Genomic DNA, 17214 nt, shown 5'->3' on the forward strand with positions numbered 1-17214 from the left:
ATCCGTCTCGATCCTACTCAATGTGAATCGATCTATCACAGCAGATACGGAGGACATTACAACCTGCCTTATCACACAATCGAACAGGATTGAATACTTCCGATAAGAGACGAAAAAAACGTGCGTGCAAAACCAAGAAGTTGTTTCGCGTCAACCTAATAAATTGACACAGAAAAGATACGTGCAACACACGTCTACCGCGTACGGAAGTCCGGAGGGAAACTTGTCTGTTATGCAAGTACATACAGTATTGCTGGGAGCCATTTCCGACACGATCGCGCGCCCGCACACACCTCGACTAGGCGATCAGCTTGCATCAAATAATTATACAATTGCACTCTGTCATATAAACCGTTTAATGACCCGTTTTTCCTTTATGTTGTTATTGCGCGCCTCATCGATTCGTGTGTAGGTGTGTTAGAGGACCCGTGGGGCCATCGCCGATCGGATAATATAAATACTCTGCCTTACAAGGGGTTACATTCGGGAGTAAAGAAATTTAAAAAGGAACAAAAGAATCTCGCAGGGTGGCTGGAACACGTACACACCCCGCAATGGCACCATGTAGACGAAATACCCCACCCGAGGAATTCGGAGTAGCCCAGTGTCTCTCGCTATATCTCATCAATCATGGTCATCCATGGCCAAAACTGACCTGCGATCGCGTGTGCGTGTGTACGCTGTTGTTGTCAGAAAGATCGTAATTGATGCATATCGGACAGAGGTTCCGGACCTCCGGAATCCATTGTAGGCTAGGGGGTGGACGTGTAGTACACACACAGCTTATCTGGTGCTTGAGTATGTGTACGTGCGCGACGGCTTTACCTTTGCCGGTAAACTACTAACGCACATGTGCGCGTCCACCACTCCAAACATCTGTAGTGAAGCAACCCCAATCAACCCTCATGCAATCTCCGTCCGGAGAGTACAGCGAAAGGGGAGTTGGGTTCGTGCAGCGTGGCCTAACTATGCAAACAGTTTCTTCTCTCGCTTGTCTGCCCTCCCTCCCTCAGGTGCGCTCAGTCGACCACCTATCTTGCCCATCACTGCTATAGCCAACTACGTACACGAGGAAACTGCTGATGACAAATCGTACTCTCGCCATTGCCCAGTTACTCGGGGACACTTGATAAGTAGAGTCGCGCGCACCGGACCGCGGCTGGTCGAGTTGATCGAGTGGTGATTTTTGTAATTAGCAACAATCATTGAACCTTCGCAGCGACAACTCGAGGCTCATTCGTCAGTGATCAGTGTATCCACGAAAATTGGACGATCAACCCCTTATCGCTTATGGCTTGATGGCGTTTAGTTTACGTTGATCCGATTGCTCGATACTTCATCATCATCATCTGCTGCTGCTGCTGCTGTTGGTGCCCGTGATCTAAACTCACCTGTCCACACGCACCTGGACAATCGGAATACACGCACCCACACCGAACACACTTGTGTCCAACGACAAAGCGCGACCGTCCCTCCCCACATGCCGTGTGTGAGATAGGTGAGCTGGGATAAAAACAAACACTGTTCACCCTCACTCGCTCCAGAGGTTCAGAGCAACAACAAAAAGAAAAACGCTCCCCATTTGTTCGAATCTAATCAGCCAAAAAGCCACCAAAAAGCTGATACAGCTCCACAAACCAGCGTACACGGGGGAGGGTTGCGAGGTGGCGCGCAGCGTTTTATTGTTTTAACACACGAGTTTAGTTGCGCGGAGTGTTGCCTCGGCGAACCGTTGCCCCGTAGGCTACGGTCAGAAAATGTGGAAACGCGTCCCGGGACGGTTCGTGTTTTGCGTTCTGGTGCATTGCAGCTGATAATCGCTGGCGCTGGTGGATGTGACACGGATTGAATTCTCATTTGCAGTGTAGAGCAGAAGTATAGAGCCATCGACGGTTTTTGTTTTGTGGTTGAAGTTTTTTTTTTGTTTTTGCACGAAAGTATTGTGGCATTTCTTGGTGGCAGCTTAAAGTGATAGCATCGCCAACAAGTGGTTGTTTACGCGCCAAGAGTGGAGGAATCAACATAAAATTCCAATAAAAGTGAAACCGAACCGAGTAAAACGAAACGAAGCAAGAAGCTTCTCCGTTCGAACCAGAATCATCCGTTGCCGGTGTTATTTATCAGTGTGGCCGTACGATGGGGTTTAGCTGCACGCTGTGTGGACTCGGTCCACGGATGACCGTGTTCGTAATAGGCACGATCACGCTGGTAAGTTGGTCATGGATGGAAAGATCGTCATCGATCGAAACGTCCAGATGTGGAAATCGAAAAAAAGGCACCGTTTCGTAGCGTGATAGCTGTAGGGCCATCTAACGAAAGCATACTATATCCCGGATATGGTGCATATGGGGAAGGTTGGTTGTTTTTTGTGCTAGGTGTCTTATCGTACCGAATCGATTGTTTCTCTTTCTTTTTTCTTGGACGAATGGCGCATTGCTGAAAGCTATCGTTGAGCAGGAAACGAAAATTGGGCTGTAATATACACAGGATGGCCATTGATTAGCCATCGGAGAGATAACGATTAACGGTGTGGGATTGTGGGTGAGATTTTATGTGCCCTGAAGGCGATTGTTCGTAGTAGGCGACTAAAAGAAAGTTGATTAAAAGAATTAAACAATGAAGTTATCGACAAAAAATGAGTTGACTACACTAAAAAGCTGATCGTAATATACGTTCGTTCTAAGCAGCATTTAAACAGCGAAAGTGCTGTATTTAGAATCACAACACGCAAGTAAACATTTTGATTCTATTTTCATGGTTTCACGGAGCATCAAAACAGCTTACAAGTCCTACATACTAGCCATCAAGCACCTCTAATCAGCATAAGAATTCTACTTCTTTGTTTTAAGCTATTGAACGGTTGGAATTTTATCAAGCTTTGAGTATTTGGCTTAGCGTGCCATTCAACAACGTATGCCATAAATAAGCACCAAAACTATCTCATTTCGAACATCTCATCTGAAACCTAACCCTCGGAACCGATTTTGGAAGCTCTGAATCATGTTGTGTACTATCTTAAAATAATCACTGATAAAAGCAACACGTCTGAAAGGAACCTTGACGCATAGCTGCAAAGGGGCTATATGATGTACAAGTTCATATAGGTACATGATTCATCATCCCTTGTCACGATGCGTCCCTTCTTCCCCTCAATTTCTCCTTGGTGGCGGCAGTGCAGGACCATCTGCTAATCCTTATCTATAGATCCATCCAATCAGTCATTCATTGTTTTAGACTGATAATATTTGTGCACACCTTCCTGATCGTTTTCTTTTGTGTCGTTCCCTCCCCTCTGACTTTGCGAATAATTTGTCTCGCGCACTTAATCCTGTGATTCGTAATCGAAGACCTAAAGTAGGGTTTTCCTGAATTGTTTTTGATGATTACGCCTTAGAATACTGTCTAAATGTGTGATGACCTTCACACGCGGAGGTCATAATGTATAAAAAACAGTTGCACGCCATCTCTACCTAATTACATCACATCATCAGCACTTTCTTTTATTGCAACACACCCACGATCCTAGCCCCACGATTAACAACCCACCAAACGTGGGTTTGGGGTTGTTTTTGGAGAAATGAGTGACGTTAGTTGAAAAGTGAAGATAGGTACAGAGCAAAACATAAAACAACGAGTTCTCACCCGCGTTAGGTCCAATAAGATAAGTCATAAATATCATCCTCATTCTTCGCCACCTCAGTCAGCGTTGTGGTAGCCTCTCAACAGTCACGTGGTGCGCTAAACATTAACGCCTCGTTGGCTACCGCAACGAACCAGATAGAGGGATTTGTTTACAACCGTCCGGCAGGTTGGGGTCACCTTACCTAGGCCCGATCACGCATATGCCCTTTTGCAGGCATCTTTGCACGTTTACGATTGTGGCGAGTGCCGCCACGATGGATAGTGGGATAAATTTAAATAAAACAATTGCTTCTTTTTTTCATTTTTTGGGAGGGACAATCTCTGCAACACACATTCCTGTGTGGTCTAACATTTTATTGCGCGAAGAAGTTACGGTTGGAATTTAGTTATGAACTACACAATCCTGCTCTAAAGCCCATTTTGGGCAATGTTGTACCGCTCACTTTTTTCGGCGAGCACATATTATCCAAACAAAACAGCGCGCAAACAATGCACTGTAGTTGATAGGGCCACTGATATGGCATGAGTCACGTACGCCTTAACTGTCCAGATGAAGCGTACGGAATGCAGCGCTACATTGCGTACAAGCGGTGGGGCTCTGTTTACGAATAATGGCAATTCAATATGTTATTGTGTGTGCTACTATAATGTGTGACCCCTAATAGCTAATTATGATACCAACTGGCGCACCAGATAAAAAAAGCCATAACCTACATCTAACCCAATTCCCCTGGGACAAGCTACAAAACAACGATGGCGCTGGATGTTTTCTTGACGTTATCTCACAACGCTCCGCTATCACCAGATCTGATTCGGTTCTTGTTTACGGTGGCGATGTTGCACTTTACAGGTATTCTCCCTGCTAATGGCTGGCTTAGCTACGACCGCAATACTGGCATACAACTGTGAAATCGACATGACAGACTCGAAGGAAACGTACGGGCTCTATTTGTTTTACTTCCGCTGTAAGTACTAATGCACTGATCGTGTGAGGGTATGAGTATGAAGTGCACTAGCTAGCATTACAATTCTACTTCTTTCTTTTACCACACGTGATCACAAATCAGCGAAGGAGTGCGGTCCCGTTGATCTGCGCTATCTGGGCATTGACGTTAACGTTCCGATAGACTTCCCAGATACAACTGATGCTGTTGAGCGAACGTTTGTGTTTGCAATCGTATCTGCTGCACTGCATGGTGCATTGGCCGTTACGACGGTACTACTGTTCGGTAGGTTCTTGCTCATGCTTAATTCTTAAAGTTCATGCTAATTTCTTCCCGACTCTTTCCACAGGTACCATGTGTGTCTCATGTCTGGGACGTAGTTGCGTGGTAGTAGGATTCTATCCCTGGATTCTTGCCATGTTCCTTGTCCTAGCGCTGGATGTTACCGGTTTCGTGGTTTATTTGATCGATTTCATCAATGTCATGGTAAGGTTTAATGGTTGCTTCCAAACGATTCCCTCACACCGCCATCTAAACGACTCTCCCTCCCCCTTGGCAGGATCTCGATGGAGTGATAGACCTGCTGGAACTGGACGATAACAACATCATACGGCAGGTATTGGGACAGGTGGACGACATTTACTTTATCGCGCCTTCCCTCTTTATGTGGCTCGCGTTCAGCAAAGCGGTACTGTTTTGGTTTATGTTTGTCGTTTTCCTGGCCGTCATCATAAGTCTTTCGATGACACTGTGGAAGGAAAACAAACCGGCTCCAGCGTACAACGAATCGATGCAACCACGACAAGTCATGCATCCCACCAGCCCACCGGCAAATCTAGAAGAATCCCACCGCTCTTCTGCGACACGTTACTTCGATCAAGCTCCTCAGCAGCAGCAGCAACAGCAACAGATGCCTGTGCTTCATCAGCAAACGCACGACCATTTGGCACGAATTTATCCACCGATGCCACCACCAAATCAGCTTCAACTGCCACACTCCGATCCGAACGTGCGACGCACGGTGGAACCGTTAAATGATGCGTACGATTCCAGTAGCTTCCGGGAGGACAGTTTACCGTACATGCCAGCACCAACGGTTCAGGTTCAGGAGCCGGCCGTCCCGATGCCGCTGCACGTGAAGCAAACGGTCGATCCATTCACCGACAAACGCTTCTCGTATCTACCAGGACAACCGGCACCATTCTCGTACCTTGCCGGGCCACCGTCGGGCAACAGTCCGCGAAGCTCGGTAACGGCACCACCGGAAGTGCGCAATCAGCTGCCCTGGTCTTACTTCCCAGCAGCGGACGACAAGAAGGCTGCCAGCAAACGGTTAACGTCCACGCTAACGGAGGAGAAAGAATTCCCTGGCGAGGAGAAACAACTACCGACGCTCAAGGGTGGAGCGTTTCCCGACGATCGATCCAGCGTAACAACGGATGAAGGAAGTAAGTGACAGTGCGAGGCTTATCGGGAAGTGGTACCAAATGCATTAATGTTGTTTTATCTCGCTGTTTTTTGCGCACAGAGTGGAGTGGACCTGAGTACAAATACTAGTCAAATTACGAAACCATCAGTTTGCGAATGGATAACGTTACTTTCCGCCATTGGTTAGGCCATCACAGAGGCTAGCGAGAAATGGGGCACGCACACACAGGGCGTCTGGATGCCTGGCTGTTATTTTTGTAAATATCTCTACTATCTTGTTTAAACCCTTAACGACACTGTACTTACGGAAGCTCGAGAAAGAAATGCGGTGACCCGTGCGACCGTTATTTGACTCGCGTTTAGTCATAGGAGCAATAACGAGCAGCATATCAATACAACAAACGTTCCAGAACGAGGCTGTAAGCTTCCCAGGTGGAACTGGTGGAATCTTTAATCGAAAACGAGTATACGAACACAATTATGAAGCAAAAAGCGTTAACAATAGTATTGTACATGGTGATAAAATGAAAAGGAGAGCTACATTAACCACTTGTCGGTGTGTAAGGCGAGCATTTTAATGTAAAATATACGGGTTACATTTAATTGTGACTTTAATTGTGTTTTAATCGGCAATTTTAATTAAAGTTGTTTTGGGCCTTAAATTACGGCCTCACACAAAACAATCAGTTTTAGTCTTTAGATCGCATGAGCTTTGAGTGTATTCTGTAGTTTTGCAGGTCTGGCACATGGTATTGAATGGAAAGAGAGAAAAAAGCAAACTTGCAGGCGCGAATGCTCTAGCCACTCATCGATTAATAGTCGAACGAAATAAGAAGAACTGTTGTGATATTTAAAAAACAAACAGGAACATACACGATAATATGGCAAAGGTCTTGAAAAAGAAGCCTAAAAAGCAATCCGAAGGAGAAAAAGAAATATTCTGCCCTTGGTGTCACACGAGATTGACCCACTGTTTAACGACGATGTAAAAGTTGCACGTGCACGGTGCACGCATTGCATACATTAGGCGCTAAACGAAATTCAAATACGGATTTCAGCTTTAATTGTAATTCATTTTGTATTGCAACGTTTCTCCCGCTTTCACTTCAAAAATTCGTTTTTAGTATATTATTTTCTTTAAAACATTTAATTATTTCAACAAACTGTCGACATTCTATTTTGAAATCCTTTTTTAAGTTTTATCGCTTCAGTGCTTTGAACCTTGTTCTTCGTGCCATTGTCTAAGCTTATCAAATTTCAAGCTATTCGCGCTAAAACACCAACAAGAAACCCCGTCTAGAGGAGATTACACTTTATAGCAACCCCCGCTGCGTACACGCAATGCTAGAAGCATCTAGTGGTTTTATCCCTGTTGCGCGTGCTGATAAGTAACTCACCATCATCCACCGGGTTGTTTTCTTTTTATGGCATGGCGTTAGAGAGTATTCTGGCTTTGAATTTTTGATTGATAAAAATGCGTACCACAACGGTTCAAGCTCTCTCCCATCTCCCAGCATCGTTAGTGTTGAAAGCATTTCTCACGGTGTTTGCCGTTTGCACGACGTTTTGAGTTCCCTTATCTTAGTATCGATACGGCCAACCGTAGATAAGAAGTTTGGTGGATGTCTCGATCAACAAATATTAACTTACCAGTCAGTCTGACCAGTGGACGGGCAGGTGTGAACATCACCCTATTGCTGTTTGGTTTTGTGGCGTTGGAAGGTTTCTTTCCAATCCGTACTTCCGACTGTAGGATTTGAAAATGTGAAATACAGTGCAAGTTGAGTCAGTTTACACGATAAAATTTGGTGCAGGCAAATAGAGTCCCAAAACTTCGATACTAAAACCAGAAAAGCTAGTCTTGTGCGCGTTTGTGTAGAAAGCAAAGAAGCGTGTGAGTCTGAAGTGAGAGAAAAAATGACGCTTCCATCGTATAGCGTCTTCCGGCCGTTTGCCATCTTTGCTGGAGTGTTTAGCATTGTAGGTGATCGGCGATCGACGTGTGGCCGGGAATGTGATAATGAGCGCATAGTTGAATCGTGATATTCTCGTTTGTTCCTCCTATTTTAAGTTTCAATCTCTCATATGGATCGGATTTGCGATTACGGGCATCATCGCCTATTACTGCGATATCGACTTTTCCAGACAAACGCAAACGATGGGATCGCTGTTGACGGTTACATTTTTTAACGTCTACTTCCGAGGTAAGTGAGTCATGCTGCTTATAATTAGGAAGAAACCTCCAAATCGTCCGGCCCGTCATTTGACGGTTTTGAATGATGAATCGGCTACTCACCAGCGTTCTGTGGCCATCGTTATCTAAACTAGAAGACAGGAAAGAGGAAAGATGTGGGAAGAGCACGATGATGGGTGTCCGTAAGACGATTTCCTTATCCCTGTTCCGTTCGGGTAACATAATTCCTTGGGCAGAGACTTTGCAGGATGACATAAATTCGATTCTGACTAATCGTTAACGGAATGCTCCAAATCTAAGTGTTGCGTTTTCTTGCGTGCGTGTGTGTGTGAGTGCTTTGTTCTCCCTTACCACACTACGATACGAAACACGATAAATGCGCAAGCTTGCGATAAGATTTAATCTTTCAATTAATCCTTGCCCGGGAACGATAAAAGAACCCGGTGACGAAGTCAGATTTATAACGTCCCACACAAGGTTTTTTTGTTGGGACGGACTAAGGTATGCTGTTTATGACTGTGTGCATGTTGCAATATCCTTCGATAAGTATTCTAACAACGAGTTTGAAACATTTGAACTTACTCATAATATATTTAGAATGACTGAGTGCGTATGATGTCTCAACTTGTGCCACCCCAAACACGTTGTTCTACAGAATGGCGGAAAAAAAGATATCGTTCGTATCGATTACCTTTTGTTTTTATAGCCTTTGATAAGTTGCCCTTTTTTGAGGCGAAAAAAGAATGCTCAAGTACCCGTCCGGAGGGTAGCAGTAAAACGTCTTATTGTCGCACTTATGTTTGATCCACCGCATTGCTTCCCGTCTGTTGACAAATCTTACAGGTACCTGCGACCAGCCGGATATTCCAGTGATTGATATGTCACTGGTACAGCAGCTCAATCTCATGCCATCCGGAGATGTGCACGCGTTCGTATGGGTCTATCTGATAATACATCTGTTCTGGGGCATCAGCTCACTGACGCTGCTCACAAGTAAGCAAATGCGAATTTTTCGTGACGTATGCATAAAAAATACACTAGCTTTAGATGGCAATGAAAGTAAAACTTTTAATGAAGGCAATATAGCAATACGGCCTGGCCGTCCTTTGCACATAAAAAAAATGAAGGCAAGGTAGCGAAACGTTGCTTCTCCGTCTTGGCTACGTAGTAATAATTGGATTCCATATTTGTATAATAATGTCCAACTGGTACAGGTGGTTCCTTCCAATTTAAGCGGATGTGCTGGCTCCTTCTTCCAACTTTCACAACTTCAAAGCTATTAGCTGATAAAGTTTAGAATTTTCTCATAAATTTTTCTTGTATCTTAAGGCCATCCGTATACTGCCTGAACTGAGAAAATATTTCAAAATTCGAAGCAGCCGTCCGGGAAGTCATTATTGAAAGGATCACTAGGAAATATGGTTGTTCAATTAAGAAGCTGCTTATTTTTTGTGCATACGTTAAAACCCGTTAAATATTAGAAATAGAAGATCATTATTCGCATCGCGTGTTTCAGATGCCCGACAAAAGTATGTGCGCTACATAAACGTGTTTCTGTACATCTGGATTATCATCACCATGATCATAAGTGTGCTGGATCTGGCCTTAGGTATACTGTTTGCAATCGATTACGATACGATAGTGGTAAGTATCCTGCACCGCTGTTGGCCTTGACTTGATTTTCTTTTGGTGACTACGAAACTTTATTATCTGTGTTTTTTTTTATCTTCCTCTTAACAGCACGCACTGTTTGAGTATCCATTCGAATTCGGACAAGTGACACCGGCGATACAGGTGCTTGCGACCGCCGTCCACGTGTCCGGCATCATGATGGTGATGGCGTTCCGTGGTTGGATCTTTTGGATTGTGAACGTTTCGCTCGCGATCTTCATGTTTACGCAAACCTTTAAGATATACGACTACAACCAGATGCGTCGCAAGGTAGGTACCGCGGGGGCCCACGTTTCGATCGTATCGCACGTTACGTCGCGCGATAAAAGCATCAAAGCCCTCCGACTTAACAGCCATCCCTTTATCGGGTGATCATCAATCATCGGTGGCAGACGTATCGAACGAACAGCGATTTATTTACCGATTTCGTTCTGTTTTCTTCACCTTCTCACCTCGTAGCAAAAGAGTGGCAATGCAAATGGAGGCTATGCACCGGAGGGTGATACGATGCGACGTCCACCTATCGAAGCATACGATATGAGGTGAGTGGTGCGTGGCCAGTCGTACTTTCTCCGGGTGGTAGAAACGAAAAAAAAAACCCAACAGATAACTCTCACCAACTCGATACGATTCCTCCAGCAACAACAGTCAACCACGTGCACAAACCTTTGCCCAACCATCCTCCGAGTACCGAAGACCGTTGGAGCGGATCAACGAAGCTCCAATCGCAGTTGAACCACCCGTACCGCCCCAGCCCGACTGGAGCCAGCAACGCACGTTCGAACCGAAACCAACCGTAGTAATCAATCGTACACTGGAACCACTGGCAAGACCGCAATCGAACGAATCCGAAGAACGGCAGGACAATCGACCGATCCCGCCACCACCCCCACCAAAGAACTTCATGAACACGGTCGTCCGGCGGGATGTAGCGGCGGCGAAGGTAGCCCGTGAGCTCAACTATCGTAACAGCTTCAACGTGAACAACAATGGCATTGCAGCGGTCAATTTGCGCCCCACCGGGCTAAACCTCACCAACCCGGGACCGCTGACCGCTGACACGGATCTGCCGACGCCCAACTATAGCCCACCGATGCCCCGCACGAACCCGTTCGAAAACCGTCCACCGTTGCGATCCGTGCTGCGAAATTCGAGATTCCAGTAGTAGTCAGTAGTCAGTAGAGTAGCTGCCGACACGTGCCATCTTCAATGTAAGCTTCCATCATGCACAAACCCCCACTAGTCGATAGGTAGATGTAATGAATAAAGCAGCCATACCCAGCCATCGGTACAAATGTTTCACATACCCAATACTAGCTGGTCTTGTTAAAAGTGAAAATGTTTACATCGATTCAATCTTCCAACGGGGCGAAAGGGATTTGTTTTTTTTTTTTTTTGCTGTCCTGTTGAGTTTGGAGTGCAAGGCCCAGCGTGTTACTCTGGGTATGTAGTTCACGCAGGTCAATGTCAGCGATCGCGCAACTAACTGATAACGTTCATCGCACAAGATTAACCCGTTCACGATCGTGACAAATGCGTAAAAGTAACAGTTTGGGGACCGCACATGATGGTTCACAAAGTATTGATTGTTTTCTATGGTTTGCATAATTATTTTTTGGACGGATTTAATCCAAATTGTTTGGGCTCATCATTCATGAGACATTAAATCAACAAGAACGAGATTTTAAAATACATCCGGAACCAGGATTTTCTATCGAATAATAGGTACAAGATGAAATGTGGCCTTTTTGTATTAAAAGGCAGCCCTGTTGTTGACGTATGCGTTAAAAAATCAGAATCTGGTAGATTCAGACAGTACAAGAAATTTTTAGCCAAAAGAACTTTTACTGATCTCGTCCTAGCTGCTGTGAATTAAGAGATAAAGATCTCATATTTTGACAATACGTAGTCAACTAGAATACACTGACCGGTGATCGGTAAACCGACCACCAGGTGACATCGTAAGAGCATGAAAAACCGGAACATTTATTTCGCTTTTTTAATGCATACGTTAGTAATTAGTAATAAATATAAAACTATATTACACATGAACATTCTACTCACCGTTTCTTAGTAGAATCGCAAAATCACTTGTTTTGCGCACCGTTTACGCAAACGTTCCTCGACCAGCATGCTCGGAGTCACCCTGTGCTGGCTGGGTGCTTTGACAACAACACTGACGTTCCCCCAACGCAACTTTCGTCACTTATCGCAAACGACGTTCGCCGGTCGCGGAGTGTGTAAATAAGCTAGCCAATAAAACAGCACGGCGATAGTGAGCCACACCGTGGTCTCCGTGCGAGCCATTGGTTGAGTGAAAATCACCACCATCATCATCATCATCATCAGCAGCAGCAGCAGAACCTCCAGCATCTTCGACCGGCTACACCGTATCGACGTATCGACTGATAACCAACATCCCCGGGGTCAATCGGTCCCACTGCGGCAGTCCACTCTAATCGCGTTCGTTCATCAGTAACCATCGCCCGGGGTGAAACGTAGTCATCCGCCGGAAAAGTCGGCCAGTGAGCGTGCCGTTTTCATTCCGTTCGGTCTCGGTTGCGATCGCACTTTAGTTTACCGTGTGCTAACAGCGGCCAGGATGGTGTTATGTCATATTCGTGCGACGGTACGGTTAGGCAAGCTGGTGACCAAAGCCGGCCCGCAATGTTCGGCACTGCGGTCTCGCCTGTTCAGCATTAGCAGTGTGGCCCTTAAAGGTAAACCAATGGAATTGTGTGTGTTTTGTGTAAAGAGCAAAATGTGATAAACATAGTGCTGAAAAATAAGTTTTCTACATGGTTTTTCAATGAACTGCCGAGTTACGAATGTTACGAACAGCAAGAATCACAACAAACACGCACACTGGTATCGGATGTATCGGAACGCAGATGTCAAACCGATATCGGGCACAGGGTGATATACGAAACGTCAGTGAATTGCTATAAAAATTCAAATATAGCGCGGGCGTGTGTGATACTAAACTGTTACAGCGAAAGAAGATTTTAATGTTTGCAAATTGTACCACTAAACAATAGTTTTCTAAAAAACTAGCATACATAAGCCTGATTTCCCTTCTCGTTTAGTACGGTGTAAGCGCGTAGTACTGTTTCAGATTACATGAGGCCCTAGGCAAGATTTCATCAGCCAAAATTGTACACGAACTGTTGACAAAGAAATGCGTGATTGGTTTTGTAATCGGCAGTGTCGGGGCAGTGTTGGGCAATGACCACCACAATAATAACAAAAAATACCATTCTATAGACAGGTCATACGCGGACCGATAAGCTGAACGCTACAGAAACTAGGAAAGCCCCCTCCAAATCCGACCAATAATCTGTTTTGGCAAACTTTGTTAATGCGTGCTGTTTCATGCTCACACCGTGATCATCTCGCACTTGCTAACCCGAAGCATATCTGTACCGTTTCATCTTCAGAGCGACTCTTCACGGACAAACACGAATGGGTGTCGGTGGACGGTGAAGTGGGCACGGTTGGCATTTCGAACTTTGCACAGGTAATCTATCGTTCGCCGTCTGGTGTGCCATGCGTGGTGTGTAATCTTGACCGAGCGTGCCCTTTTCTTATACTTTGCTCCATTCCTTGCAGGAGGCACTCGGCGATGTGGTGTTCGCACAGCTGCCCGATCCCGGAACCAAATTATCGCAGAAGGATGAATGCGGCGCGCTGGAAAGTGTGAAGGCAGCGAGCGAAATTTACTCACCCGTGTCCGGTGAGGTGACGGAGAAGAATGGTGCCGTAGAGGAGACGCCCGGTTTGGTTAACTCGTCCTGTTACGAGAATGGTAGGTATCGCAATGTAAGCAGAATGCGGGGGAAAGAATGAATGATTTTTTTATTTTTATGTTGCACCCTTTAGGTTGGCTTTTCAAGCTGAAGCTCACAAAGCCGGACGAGCTGTCGAAGCTGATGAGCGAAGAGCAGTACGCGGAATTTTTGAAAACTGCTGCCCACTAGGCCCGGCAGTATGGTGCATGCAGCGAACAAATGTGTGCCCGTTTATCGTTACCTACCGTTTAAGTTCTACTGTAAATGCCAATGAATAGTGAGTGTTTGATTTGTGGTAATAAATAAAACATTCTGTGTGTGAGAGTAATGGACGTTTTGTTTACGGAGAAGCTACAGATTTTATTTGTAGACGGATGTGTTCTACTGTCGAAGGCATGAACGGGTTAAACGCGGCAATACTTAATGATGCTGGCAAGGACATTCGGGTTTAACGACGGCCACTTCCTCCGTTTGGTACGTCCGGCAGCTGCTGCAGTCACTGTACGGGTAGCCAAAGTACGGGTGACCCTCGTACGGGTATGGTCGGATGTAGTTATACATGTAGTAATTTTCAAAGTTCTGTCGCTGCATTGGATATTCGTCGTAGGTGTCTCGGTAGCAGTGGTCTCTGGTGGTAGGGTACTTGTTGGGTAAACAGCCTAAAAGAAGCGATGATCAATAAATCAGCTTAACAGCTTTTCTCTTAGTAATCCTGTGCCTCATACTTACCACCGTGCACCAGAGCAACGCAAGCGACTAGAACAATCAACGCAACTAGAGAACGCATTTTGCTGGTGAATTAGTTTAGTAAAACAGTAACTAGCTATTGTCTTCCAAACTTCGTAAAGATGCTGACTGAGTATTGATGCTTTTCGGAGGTGCTTTTATACGACGGTTTCGGAGTGTTTTCGAGTATGTATGCAAAGGACAGTTTAGCAAGAGCTCGGGCAAGCACGTTTTCAAGATATATCACAACCTACACGTGGGTCTTTTCGTTTCTGTGCGGCAGATTTCTACCATGTCAGTTAAGCCGAAATGTTTCCTGTTTTGAATGTTTCAACTGTGTCAGTTTGTGTTTAAGTTTGTAATGGTTGAATAATTACCAGAAAAAAATATTCAAAAATCAATAAATATGCATTCCATTGCGCAGCTGTTGAACAAAATGCATCAAAATGCACAACAAATTGATAATTGGCATATTCATTTAGAGAAAGACGTTTTAAAAATGCATTAATAATAGTATTAATTTTAAAAAACAAATAAAGTAGGTTTATTTTTCGTGAAACTAAAACATAACGCAGGCTTGGTTGCGAAAAAGGCGTTACGCGGAAGCTTTGTCGGATTGTTTTGTCTGCACGTGCTTGTACGTGTTGTGGACAACAATGTTTCGACGCAGCAACGGCGACACCGGTCTTCATTGAAAAAACCCCGTAACGTAGATTTGGTGCACTTCTTCACTAGCTTGTGTTTCAGAAGTCTTCTTTGTGCTTTGTTTGAGTAAGAACAAGTATTAATTTATAATCGATGTATTTCTTTATTGTTCGATTATTACGGTTATCGATCATTTTATCTAACCTAGCTAAAATTTTTAGTATTTATCAATATAATGTTACATTAAATAGCATTAAGACTAGGCCGTTCTGACGGAGTAAAAAAATAAATAAATTCAATATTATTCTTTTTCTTGAATAAATTAGGTAATACCGCCCATTCTATGGCTTACTAGACTTGCCTTTACCACGTAATAGTGAAATAGTCAATTCTTGCTAAGGAGAAACGGATCGGTTGGGATTTGTACCCTGGTCCTACCGTGTGCAGACTGGCGTCGGTGCTGCATCAACCACTGGACCGTCTTACTTAAATTAAATATTTTAAAATATAACATTGAATGCAAAGTTGAGGAGCTTCTGTGGTAGGGACGGTAGCGAAGGTGATTTTTACACGGCAGCTCCGATTATCGGATCCCGTTTGTACATAGGACTAACTATATTAAGCAAGGAGCTTTAATGAAGTCAAGGAAGTCAACATTAGCCGGCTAAGGCCTTCCGAAGTTGTAGGATTTGAAACAAATTTTATATTTATCATCATTTTAAAAAGAATTCATCATTTTATTTATGCAAAATTCTTCAACACTTCATAACATTTTGCCCTAAACAACATATGCGCTGTAAGTGTTCGCGTAATAGGGAGCCACATGCGACGTTACAACACCTTGACATTTCGAGCATCCACACGGTGCTGCTGGCAAGTATCCGGTTGGATGGAACGAATAGTATGGTGAATAGGCATAAGTTCCATGGGAAAAGTACGGATGCTCACAGTTAGTATTCACATCGTAGGTATGGGAGTAAAGTGGCACGATCCCTGTAAGAAGAACGGAAACCAGAGCAACATTAACACCATTAGAAACTCGTTGTTGACGAGCTACTGAAGTTGTTGTACTTACCTGACTGAATCTGGGCAACACAAACGACGAGCAGGGTGAATGCGATGACCGACTTCATGGTTATGTTTTGCAAATGTGCAACAGCAAAGCACAGGTTGTTTTTCTGCAAGCTGGAAGGCCGACGACTGATAGCTCTGGCAAGTGCAGGGTATTTTTATACCAGAAGCACCTGTAATGAATGTAACTATGAGACGCTTAGGAGTTCTGCTGCTTGAGCACGTGCTGGACTATTACTTAGCGATTACAAGAACAGATGGTATTCAATAATTGATAATTTTAATGCGCTCTTTGTTGCGTGGCGTCGTCTTTAATTACAACCGGCATGTGCATATACCACGGTGAGGATAACGCGATGAAAAAAGATGTAAGTCACAATGAGGTATTAAAACAGTTCAATATGTTTCTCGTCGAACTAAATACCAGATTTTAAAAATTAAATATTAAAGGTTCATTCGTTTATTTCTGTTTGACATCCGTTAATCCACCTTGAAAAGCTGTTCAGTGATATGAACGCAGCCAGTACGCCGGATATCCGTGGTGATGGTACGGGTGGCGGAAGTTTCTGCAGGAGTAACAGTTGCCACAGTTGCAGCTTCGGCGAGGATAGTCCACCACTTCCGTTGGATGGAAGTATTTCGAAAGACAGTTTGAACCCAGCTCGTAGTTAAGCCCATCGCAATCGTACAGCCGAACAGTATGACGATCCACGTTCGAACTATGTTTGACACAGTCTGTTCATGAGAAGATGTACAAAGCTATTAGCTGCGTCAATATGCGATAGAAAAATTGAATGAATATTACCAGTGGGAAGTGCCAACGTTTGGGTGGCAATGGCCACAAACAGGACAAGTGCAATGATGATGGACTTCATGGTGGTTAGGATGTTTTTTCTGGTCAGGTCTAGCAGAGGTATGCCTGTTGTTTGATGTGTTTGGTTGGTGATCCTTTAGTGTTTATATAGGAGTTTTTGTTCGAGGCAAAACACTAATTTTCGCACGTACCGTACCGAACAGGCGATTAATATTGGGCTTTGTTACAATGGATTGTTACAAAATACCACATGTAGCGCGAGATGTTTTGTTTTTGCGTATATTTGTTAGC

At 44.5% G+C, this 17214-nt stretch overlaps 5 protein-coding genes across 6 annotated transcripts in view; 3 read left to right on the forward strand and 2 right to left on the reverse strand.

Moving 5' to 3' along the window:
• Positions 1–17214, reverse strand: part of LOC126561876 (PTB domain-containing adapter protein ced-6) — a 359240-nt gene that overhangs the window by 313225 nt on the left and 28801 nt on the right. The window lies entirely within an intron of this gene.
• On the forward strand, positions 2105–6158 carry LOC126562197 (uncharacterized). The gene is made up of 6 exons (XM_050218638.1): positions 2105–2208; positions 4493–4607; positions 4710–4871; positions 4936–5072; positions 5146–6034; positions 6115–6158. Exons 1-6 carry the CDS (start codon positions 2137–2139, stop codon positions 6141–6143), a joined length of 1404 nt encoding a protein of 467 aa, XP_050074595.1. The 5' UTR covers positions 2105–2136; the 3' UTR covers positions 6144–6158.
• LOC126563641 (uncharacterized) lies at positions 7932–11044 on the forward strand. The gene is made up of 7 exons (XM_050220286.1): positions 7932–7994; positions 8086–8218; positions 9052–9201; positions 9725–9852; positions 9949–10149; positions 10339–10421; positions 10519–11044. The coding sequence occupies exons 1-7, from the start codon at positions 7932–7934 to the stop codon at positions 11042–11044; spliced, it is 1284 nt and encodes a 427-aa protein (XP_050076243.1).
• Positions 12466–13990, forward strand: LOC126563179 (glycine cleavage system H protein, mitochondrial). The gene is made up of 4 exons (XM_050219802.1): positions 12466–12599; positions 13317–13396; positions 13489–13684; positions 13759–13990. The coding sequence occupies exons 1-4, from the start codon at positions 12482–12484 to the stop codon at positions 13854–13856; spliced, it is 492 nt and encodes a 163-aa protein (XP_050075759.1). The 5' UTR covers positions 12466–12481; the 3' UTR covers positions 13857–13990.
• Positions 16612–16984, reverse strand: LOC126561047 (uncharacterized). The gene is made up of 2 exons (XM_050216996.1): positions 16915–16984; positions 16612–16844 (listed from the first exon to the last, which is right to left on the reverse strand). The coding sequence occupies exons 1-2, from the start codon at positions 16982–16984 to the stop codon at positions 16612–16614; spliced, it is 303 nt and encodes a 100-aa protein (XP_050072953.1).

Source organism: Anopheles maculipalpis, chromosome 3RL, assembly GCF_943734695.1.
Source record: "Anopheles maculipalpis chromosome 3RL, idAnoMacuDA_375_x, whole genome shotgun sequence".
Lineage (NCBI taxonomy): Eukaryota > Metazoa > Arthropoda > Insecta > Diptera > Culicidae > Anopheles > Anopheles maculipalpis.

Coding starts and splice junctions, on each gene's coding strand:
- LOC126562197 (XM_050218638.1), top strand. CDS start 2,137: ATGGGGTTTAGCTGCACGCTGTGTGGACTCGGTCCACGGATGACCGTG. Junction 4,872..4,935: donor TACGACGGTACTACTGTTCG/GTAGGTTCTTGC, acceptor CTCTTTCCACAG/GTACCATGTGTGTCTCATGT. Junction 5,073..5,145: donor TCGATTTCATCAATGTCATG/GTAAGGTTTAAT, acceptor CCCCCTTGGCAG/GATCTCGATGGAGTGATAGA.
- LOC126563641 (XM_050220286.1), top strand. CDS start 7,932: ATGACGCTTCCATCGTATAGCGTCTTCCGGCCGTTTGCCATCTTTGCT. Junction 9,202..9,724: donor CTCACTGACGCTGCTCACAA/GTAAGCAAATGC, acceptor CGCGTGTTTCAG/ATGCCCGACAAAAGTATGTG. Junction 9,853..9,948: donor TCGATTACGATACGATAGTG/GTAAGTATCCTG, acceptor TCCTCTTAACAG/CACGCACTGTTTGAGTATCC.
- LOC126563179 (XM_050219802.1), top strand. CDS start 12,482: ATGGTGTTATGTCATATTCGTGCGACGGTACGGTTAGGCAAGCTGGTG. Junction 12,600..13,316: donor TAGCAGTGTGGCCCTTAAAG/GTAAACCAATGG, acceptor TTTCATCTTCAG/AGCGACTCTTCACGGACAAA. Junction 13,397..13,488: donor GCATTTCGAACTTTGCACAG/GTAATCTATCGT, acceptor CATTCCTTGCAG/GAGGCACTCGGCGATGTGGT.
- LOC126561047 (XM_050216996.1), bottom strand. CDS start 16,984: ATGAAGTCCATCATCATTGCACTTGTCCTGTTTGTGGCCATTGCCACC. Junction 16,845..16,914: donor AACGTTGGCACTTCCCACTG/GTAATATTCATT, acceptor TCTCATGAACAG/ACTGTGTCAAACATAGTTCG.